Source organism: Diaphorina citri, unplaced genomic scaffold (assembly GCF_000475195.1).
Source record: "Diaphorina citri unplaced genomic scaffold, Diaci psyllid genome assembly version 1.1 scaffold5320, whole genome shotgun sequence".
In the NCBI taxonomy this organism is placed as follows: domain Eukaryota; kingdom Metazoa; phylum Arthropoda; class Insecta; order Hemiptera; family Psyllidae; genus Diaphorina; species Diaphorina citri.
The window spans coordinates 1-9,610 of NW_007382696.1; the positions used below are offsets into that span (position 1 = coordinate 1).

The window sequence follows — 9,610 nt, forward strand, 5'->3', positions numbered from 1 at the left end:
AAAATTGCAAATTTAAAAAAAGCCATTTTAATCATCAAAATTTCATCTACATGATGCCGTTTATTTCATTCCTTAATTATTCCCAGCCGTTTCTGAGATATAAGCGTGGTTCGCAAATCACGAACCACCCTGTATATAAAAAAAAAACAGCTACATTTCTTTTCCTTTTTTCACAAGGTTTGATGGAGGGAACTGTAACAACTGAGGTCATATTGTCCCGAAATTGAAGAGAGAAAGAGGACAGGATAGGAGACATCCAGCTGTTCCAGGAACAAACCTTCTCTGTTTAGGATAAAGTTCTTCAAGGGTGGTAACTTTTTTTTATCTGTTCCAGATAAAATCTGCCCGTGAGGGAATCAAACCCGTGGCCTAGCCCTTACAAGGCAGATGGACTACCAAGCTAACTAGGCTGGCAGACACATGAATAATTTGGACCTATGTAGCATTTCTAAGGCTCAATTTTCACTTTTTTTTATCTGTTCCAGATAAAATCTGCCCGGGAGGGAATCGAACCCGTGGCCTAGCGCTTACAAGGCAGATGGACTACCAAGCTAACTAGGCTGGCAGACACATGAATAATTTGGACCTACGTAGCATTTCTAAGGCTCAATTTTCCTTGAAACAAATTTCCCATTTAAGACTTTTTACAAGACTTAGGTAGGTGAGACATTCTTACCTTGATTTCCATGTATGAGTACTCTTCCACCCAACCTCAAGCACTCCAGTATTACAATTTTTTTCCCGAACAATAAGTGGGTGTTTACTTCTTAATTTAGTATTTTTTTTTTTTCTTTTCCATTTACAGAGTCGAACAGCCCGGGCTGTGTTTCAGTTCTACCCGGAGAATTCTGCTCAAATCGAGCTGGTCACATCACAAGCTATGCGGGCTGGGTTCTATGGGGGTCTAGTGGTGGACTATCCTCACAGTACCAAGGCGAAGAAATTCTTCCTCGTTCTGATGACGGGAGGGGATCTGCCCCTTCCTCCTGCACTGGGGGAGGGGGAGGGAAGCCAGGTAGCGGTGGGAAAGAGGTGAGTAAGGTCCTCCAATGACATTAAAGCCGCCAGACACAAAAAGCCCAATCCGAGACGTTGGTGTAAGGGCAAACAGAAAATGGGTTGAATTGGGTTAAGCTTCTACCAATCTAAGGTCCCCCACACACTTCAGAATAGAATATACCTTATTTACCCTGCTGGGACAAGGGAAAGAGATAGGAGGGACCCTTTCAAAGGCCCCTCAGGCAAACAGCCTTTAAAGATGGGTTAAATTGGGTTAAGCTTCTACGAATCTAAGGTCCTCCACACACTTTAGAATAGAATAGAATATACCTTATTTACCCTGCTGGGACAGGGGAGAGGGATAGGAGGGACCCTTTCAAAGGCCCCTCACGACTCAACAAAGGTGCGTGCGGCTCCGCCTTTGTTCAGGGCAAAAGATTGGGCAAACAGCCTTTAAAGATGGGTTGAATTGGGTTAAGCTTCTACCAATCTAAGGTCCTCCACACACTTTAGAATAGAATAGAATATACCTTATTTACCCTGCTGGGACAAGGGAGAGGGATAGGAGGGACCCTTTCAAAGGCCCCTCACGACTCAACAAAGGTGCGTGCGGCTCCGCCTTTGTTCAGGGCAAAAGATTTGAAAAAGCTCGAAAAAAGTTTGTTTTTCCAGTTTTTGCCGAAAGTGGCTCAAACTTGGCGGAGAGGTTCTTTATAAAATATAGATTAATAGTCTCCTTGGGACAAACCTCGAGAAATGTACGGCTCAGCCGCTATTCAGGACTTTAGTTTTGAAAAACCTCCAAAATATTCATTCTTCTCAGGACTTTAGTTTTCGGTCCAAGTCAATCAAACTTTGCACAGAGGTTCTTTATATATTGTGAAGTCCTGTGAGACCTGAATAGTTAATGTCGTCTTCATAGGCTAGTGTGTTTTGTTGAGAAATGTGCTGTGCTGGATGCTTCCCTTGATGTTTGTTGTGAGGGAACAGAATATCTTCGTTAGGGTTGACGATTTCGTTATTCACAAAGGATGGTTTATTAGGTCCTTGCTGATAGGGGTTCTGCGGATGTGCGGGAGGGGGTTGTACTGGTTTGCCTTCATTCGTTTGGATAGGTCGTGGTACTCCATTGATTTGACTGGGATGGTAGTATCCTTCCTGTGGCGGGGCTGGTGGTTGAGGATGGGGTAGATTGTTGGGATACCCCTGATAGTTGGGCGGAATAGGTCTGGAAGCGGCTGGTGGATTGAAGGGTTGAGGAGCATAGTTTGGTGAGCCAGGATAGATAGTGTGTATCTGGTAGTTATCCGAGGGATAGGTGGCTTGGGGATAGACTGAGGTCTGGTTAGGATATCCATTGAATTGACTGGGAGGACCTAGTGGTAGATGGTAATTATTATCTGGTGGTGGAACAGGATAGCTTGGTTGTTGATATTGAGGATACTGCTGATTTGTAAATGTTCCTGAAGTACCTGCCAAGTTGTTATTGGGATAGCCGTTTGGTTTTTGGTTAGGAAGATAGGGTGGATAGGCATTGGTTTCAGAAGATGTCGCTGGGTTTGGTTGAGAAGGATATCCATTGGGAAGACTTGGAGTCTGACTTTGTTCCGTAGTACTGGTTGTTTCTTGGTATGGTTTTCACCTGCTATGTTGTTATTGGGATAGCCGTTTGGTTTTTGGTTAGGAAGATAGGGTGGATAGGAATTGGTTTCAGAAGATGGCGCTGGGTTTGGTTGAGAAGGATATCCATTGGGAAGACTTGGAGTCTGACTTTGTTCCGTAGTACTGGTTGTTTCTTGGTATGGTTTTGGGGTGGATAGGCATTGGTTTCAGAAGATGGCGCTGGGTTTGGTTGAGAAGAAGATCCATTGGGAAGACTTGGAGTGTGACTTTGTTCCGTAGTACTGGTTGTTTCTTGGTATGGTTTTTCAGTAGTGGTAGTAGTGGTTGTGGTTGATGTACTGGTTGTTGGTTGGGTTTTTCAGTAGTGGTAGTAGTGGTTGATGTACTGGTTGTTGGTTGTGTTGTTTCTTGATATGGTTCTTCAGTGGTGGTGGTGGTAGTGGATGTACTAGATGTTATGTTGGCATAACTCTCCCAGCCTGACACAAAGTTAGGTTGGTTCGGTACCACAGGTCCCTTGTCTACTATGTCTGTAGTTTCAGTTGTTGATGGCGACTCAGTGGTTTGTGTGTTATTTTTTTGGTTATCTAGCTGACTTGGTTTGTTTGCATTGCAAGGTGTTCTGTTGGGTTTCTCTGATCCATAGCCTTGATCAATTGTATTCGGATGACTATAACAACCACTGTTCTTATGAGGTTCATTCTCGTTGTAGTTTTTCCACGTTTCCCCGTGGTTTGTGTATTGTTATTTTTTTGGTTATCTAGCTGATTTGGTTTGTTTGCATTGCAAGGTGTTCTGTTGGGTTTCTCTAATCCATAGCCTTGATCAATTGTATTCGGATGACTATAACAACCACTGTTCTTATGAGGTTCATTCTCGTTGTAGTTTTTCCACGTTTCCTTTATCATGTCTGAGGCTTTCTCACCAACCATAACAGTTGGGGCATACAGATGAGCACTAGGCACTATTGGGAATATTGAGGCATCCACTACCCTCAAGTTGGTCACGCCGTACACTTGCAACTGATCATTGACGACTGCATCCGGGTCAGACTGAGGTCCCATCTCCCAAAAACCAAGAGAGCGCATGGCGTAGAATTTCAGAAAAATGGTGTCAAACGGATAGTTTTGGCTAAGAAAGAAGTCATCTTGAGTGCCGGTGCTATAGGAAGTCCACAGATCTTGATGTTATCTGGTATTGGACCAGAAGAACACTTGAGAGAATTTGACATTAATGTTGTATCTAATCTGAAAGGCGTTGGTCAGAACTTGAATGATCATCATTCGTTCTTTGGAATCCAAAAACCAAGAGAGCGCATGGCGTAGAATTTCAGAAAAACGGTGTCAAACGGATAGTTTTGGCTAAGAAAGAAGTTATCTTGAGTGCCGGTGCTATAGGAAGTCCACAGATCTTGATGTTATCTGGTATTGGACCAGAGGAACACTTGAGAGAATTTGACATTAATGTTGTATCTAATCTGAAAGGCGTTGGTCAGAACTTGAATGATCATCATTCGTTCTTTGGAATCACATTCCTCATGAACAGGACGAATACTGGATCCACTATCGAGAAAAAAGTGCTCAACATCGATCAGTTCCTGAAATGGTTAAAACTAGGACGTGGTCCGTTATCAGCACCAGGAGGAGTCACCGGTATTGGCTACGTTAACACAAAGAACAACACAGACAAATCATATCCAGACACCGAGTACTTGTTTACTATTGGAAGTTTCAATTCCGATGCAGGCCGAATACTCCGCAAGAGCATGAACATACGCAAAGATGTGTACGACAGTATCTACGGGAATATTAACAATCGGGAATCCTGGTCAATCATACCTGTGGTGCTGAGACCCAAGACAAGAGGTTCCATTAAACTCAAGTCGAAAAACCCGTTCAAATATCCCAAACTGTATTACGACTTTTTCCAATATGAAGAAGATGCGGACGTTATGCTCGAGGCAATCAAGAATGTTATAAAAATCAGCGAGACAGAAGCGTTCCAATCCATTGGAAGTCAAATACACAAGACTCCTATCCGAGACTGTGCTCACTTTGAATTCGGTTGTGATGACTACTGGAGATGTGCGATGAAATACTTCACCAGTTCCCTATACCACCAGAGTGGAACATGCAAGATGGGACCTCAGTCTGACCCGGATGCAGTCGTCAATGATCAGTTGCAAGTGTACGGCGTGACCAACTTGAGGGTAGTGGATGCCTCGATATTCCCAATAGTGCCCAGTGCTCATCTGTACGCCCCAACTGTTATGGTTGGTGAGAAAGCCTCAGACATGATAAAGGAAACGTGGAAAAACTACAACGAGAATGAACCTCATAAGAACACTCTAAGGAGTAGGTCCAGTGGTCATGTACCTAGTTTACATTCAGAGGGTCCTGGGTTCATTAGAAACGACCACTCCTGGGTCTTCCCGTATATTTGGTGTCTTCTCTCACACTTCTGCCTTGTCTTCTCCTTCGTTCTTTCTTCTCCAGAATCCAGTCCCGACTAAAACTCACCCACTCACACACCTCTAATAGATACCTTACATGATCATTAGTAATGTCATTATTAATGATGGAATTCCGGATTTTTGGAAATAATGACATTACTAATGATTGTGTAAGGTACATATTAGGAGTAGGTCCAGTGGTCATGTACCTAGTTTACATTCAAAAGGTCCTGGGTTCATTAGAAACGACCACTTCTGGGTCTTCCCGTATATTTGGTGTCTTCTCTCACACTTCTGCCTTGTCTTCTCCTTCGTTCTTTCTTCTCCAGAATCCAGTCCCGACTCTTCTTGATAGACTTTCCTCGCAACTTGGACTGCTTTTGTCTGGAAAGAGAAAAAGAAGAGTAAATGGACTTTTTCAAAACTAAAGTCTTGAATAGCGGCCGAGCCGTACATTTCTCGAGGTTCGTCCCAAGGAGACTTTTGATCATGAATGTATAAAGAACCTCACTGCAAAGTTTGATTGACTAGGACCGAAAACTAAAGTCCTGAGGAGAGTCAATTTTTTTTTTTTTTTTTTTTTTTTTAAAATAAAGTTTTTAAGAACGGGCCTGCCGGTTAGTAAGGAATCAGTGAATTTTGATCAGTTTGTTCTGCTTCGGTCATAAAGTGAAAATTCACAGCATGTTGTCTACACTGGCGAAGCTAACACTTATCGTTCTGATCTGTCACGTTCATTGGACTCACAATATTCTTCTGGAGTCTGTGTACCAGAAATATCTCCGACAGCAAGGTCTCGAGTTCCGTGAGAATATTTTCCTTGGCAACAAACCCATCCTGTCCGAGTATGATTTTGTCATCATTGGTGGAGGAGTGGGAGGCTCTGTAGTAGCTAACAGACTCTCCGAGAATCCCAAGTGGAAAGTTCTCCTCCTGGAAATCACAGAGAGGAATACCTAGAATATATCTTGTTTATCCTGCTGAGATAGGACTGAAAAGTCTCTTTAACCCTGCAGTCTAACCAAGGTCTCATATATTCTGACATTGGTACATATATACATATTATGGGGAACACATAGGTATTTCAAACACACAGACATGATAACGGCATACTTCTGATAAGTGAGCAAACCAGACATGGACCATAGACTATAGGGGGCCTAATACACTAGTGTTTATCAAACCCCCCTGGTGTAGGGGGCCTGGACAATAAGGGACCCTACAGGAGTGACATTCAGGGGCCCCAAAATAGCTATAATTTAGAACACTCACCTCCCCCTCTCAATCAATTGACCTAGGGGACCCCCCAATCCAAAACCTTGTGGAGGTCCAGAAAAAGTATATGTATGTCTATGCCACTGGCTTAATAAAAGCCTTTCTTCTGAGTTCTACAGTTCACTTAAAAACTAGTACTTATTAGGTACTTACTCAGCATAGCATTGGAGATATCACAGCCTACCCATACATGTCCTTGATCTTCGAGAACACTACCACTGAGTCCTGAGCCACAGCCGAGGTCTAATAAATAGCATGGTGTATCTTCTGGTAACACAAGGAGCTCTATAGCTCTCTCTGACATCTGAACTTGAATGTCAATCATACGGGAGCTGAATAGAACAAGAAAATTAGAAAATAAGAAAACAAATTTGTTTAAAATTGGTTGCCCCCAATCCAAAACCTTGTGGAGGTCCAGAAAAAGTATATGTATGCCTATGCCACTGGCTTGATAAAAGTCTTTCTTGTGAAATCTACAGTTCACTTAAAAACTAGTACTAGAAGGCATTAACCTCTGAGATATTCTAGCAGCTGTCAATATAACTAGAGAACTACCAACTCTACAAAGTTTAAAAGTTCGTCACCACTCCCACTTTTTTTTCCTACTCATGATTCCTATCACTATCACTCTGAACTTTCATTTAAAGCTTTAAATCATTGGTACCTAGGAACCTATCCCAAGGTATATTCTATTCTACAGCTTTCATTGGATGAAGCTCAGTGTGGAAATAGAAGGTACCTACCACTTCTAGCTCTCTGTGCTTGGGGCTTGGGGTGGTATTCCACGAATGACTGGTATTAAGGATTAAGGGGTGGTAGGTATTCCAGACTTCTTACTTTTCACTCCTCGCGAGGAAAATGTTGACTTTTTCTGGTTTGTTGTCTTATGGAGGTGTACTTTTTTTTTTCAATTAGAAGGTTTTATTATAGGTAGGTACCTATCTACCAAGATGTTTTTTTGGATAATATTTATCCACATAATATGTAGCATATTGTTACAGTATCTTCCTTGATCATGTTAATTGTTGATGTTGTTTTTATTATGATTAAGGAGCTAGGCACTGTTGTTGTAAACTTATAAACCTGCATACAAAATTAAATGTATGTTTCTCATTTTTGCTGTATGCAATACTTGTGATGTGTACATAGCTTTGACTAGGATAGGACAATTTTGTACATACAGGGTGTTCCTAATACTGTTTTACTGGACACCCAGTATATTTCGATTGGTTATAAATTAGGTAGGTATGTAGTAGATAGGGATGACAAAATTGTAATAAATGACTTTTTTATGAAAAAAAAAAAAAAAATACATGAACTCATGTGTGTACTTTATCCACTTACTTTTCTTCTTCCTTAACTAGTCACAATAGATCTAAAAAGGCCACAGAGAGGAATAGAATAACTTGTTTATCCTGCTGGGATAGGACTGAAAAGTCTCTTTAACCCTGCCACAGAGAGGAATAGAATAACTTGTTTATCCTGCTGGGATAGGACTGAAAAGTCTCTTTAACCCTGCAGTCTAACCAAGGTCTCATATATTCTGACATAGGTACATAATTACATATTATGGGGAACACATAGGTATTTCAAACACACAGACATGATAACGGCATACTTCTGATAAGTGAGCAAACCAGACATGGACCCAAATCAAGGATTTCAGCAAGGGGTGGAACTGGCCCCCCTAAATATGGCCCTGACCAGACATAGAATAAAATAGATAATGGCTTACCTGATACAATCAGTGCTGTGTTAGGTCCAACCGTGTGAATCTGCCCCATGATGACCTCCTCTGTATTTTGCTCCACTCCAATCACTACTCCAGTCACTACCTATGTATTTGTCCGCTCACACTTTGAGAACCTATGTATAACTATAAGGCACTATTAGTTCACCACTTTTTTAACCTAAATATTATGGTAGGTATTTAACCTATTTGAAACTCAAATTGATTTGGTAGCTAACCAAATTCTAGGGGAGGGTATTAGTTACCTATCTATCTAGCTAAAAAAAAAATCTTTGTATTTTTTTTTTTTTTTTTGTGGAAAAAAAGCAGTACCAGTTACCTCTATAAAATGGATCAAACTCTCTTGAAATAATGAAAATCTAAGAACATAGATGTACCCTCCTGAATCCAGTGTAAAATGATGGTTTGGTTTCAATCTTTTGGACTGAACTTTTTTCAAAGGTCCCAATGCATGCAGTAAAATGCAAAAGACTGAAAGGTGTTGAACCTTTACATTGATTTACAACATAGGTACTTAAGAACAACACCATGATCTTGTTTAGACTGTGAGAGTAAAGGGACTTTTCAGTCCTATGCAGGTAGTATAAACAAGGTAACCCCTACCTACTCTATTCTTCTAACCAGCCAATGCAAAATACTTCATGGACCAGTCTTTTGAATTTGGTGCATCATCAAATAGAATAGAATATACCTTGTTTATCTAGCTAAAGAGTCCCTTTACCCTAGCAGCTCTAAACAAGGTCTTGTGTACTTTATGAGTTACTAGTTTTATGGAGGGTTTACCTTGTTTAGACTGCTGCTACTTTTAAAGTAGAGAGATAGTGGCCCCATAGAAAAAGGAAAGCCCAAAACTTATAAGCTCTTAGCTCCAGGGTAAGAACTTCAAAATCAAAACTGATAAGAACTGAGGTAAAAATTTAAAAAATTATAATCAAAACACTTTACCAACTAATCAGATGGCTTTATTTTATCCACACAAAGAGTTAAACAAGTGATTAGAAACACCACAAACTAAAAACACCGGTCCGCGAAACACACTGGAAAATCGGAAAAATGAAAAACACTTTTCACAAATTCACAAAAACTTCACACACAGAACTTTGTTTAACAGAAATTTTTGACCCGCGAGAAAAAATCGATATCTTTCGAAATGAGAACGTTCTGTGTGTGTACACGCGGATGCGTCAAAATCACACTGCTTGAGATAGGCTGGTACACGAGACTTGACAGCGTAGGTGGTCACATACGGCTGAGGTAGTTATATAGATCAACAAAGCGAGCTTTTCTATACACGACTCAATCTTAATCTTTATGATGAATTTTAAACATATTAATCTAAGGTCAATACGCACAGAAGGAAAATTTAGGTATTTATTTATTCCAAGGAAAAATTGATAAAAAAATCTGTATCATCGTTGGTCCTCAAGAATTCCGTAATTCTAGAATACTTCTAGATCAATTTTCATCAGGAACGAAAAAACAAGCACAAGATCTGATAATAATCATGTAGC

The 9,610-nt window shown here is 40.7% G+C and overlaps 2 protein-coding genes across 2 annotated transcripts; one reads left to right on the forward strand and one right to left on the reverse strand.

Annotated features, from left to right (window-relative positions):
- Positions 1-1,869: 1,869 nt before the first annotated feature.
- Positions 1,870-3,710, reverse strand: LOC103521479 (sporozoite surface protein 2-like). Its single transcript, XM_008486590.2, has 3 exons — positions 3,388-3,710; positions 2,722-3,304; positions 1,870-2,595 (listed from the first exon to the last, which is right to left on the reverse strand). The coding sequence occupies exons 1-3, from the start codon at positions 3,708-3,710 to the stop codon at positions 1,870-1,872; spliced, it is 1,632 nt and encodes a 543-aa protein (XP_008484812.2).
- A 203-nt stretch (positions 3,711-3,913) lies between these two features.
- On the forward strand, positions 3,914-5,134 carry LOC103521480 (glucose dehydrogenase [FAD, quinone]-like; the record flags this gene model as incomplete). The annotated part of the gene is made up of 1 exon (XM_017448824.2): positions 3,914-5,134. A coding segment is annotated over one exon (1,221 nt), but the record flags the coding sequence as incomplete, so codon positions are not given.
- Positions 5,135-9,610: the final 4,476 nt, after the last annotated feature.

Bases quoted from the DNA above. Each gene is read 5' to 3' on its own strand.
- LOC103521479 (XM_008486590.2), bottom strand. From the start codon at position 3,710: ATGCGCTCTCTTGGTTTTTGGGAGATGGGACCTCAGTCTGACCCGGAT. The intron at 3,305-3,387 runs GCTAGATAACCA...TCATAAGAACAG, and splicing joins AATGCAAACAAACCAAATCA to TGGTTGTTATAGTCATCCGA. The intron at 2,596-2,721 runs GCCATCTTCTGA...GAACAAAGTCAG, and splicing joins CCTTCTCAACCAAACCCAGC to ACTCCAAGTCTTCCCAATGG.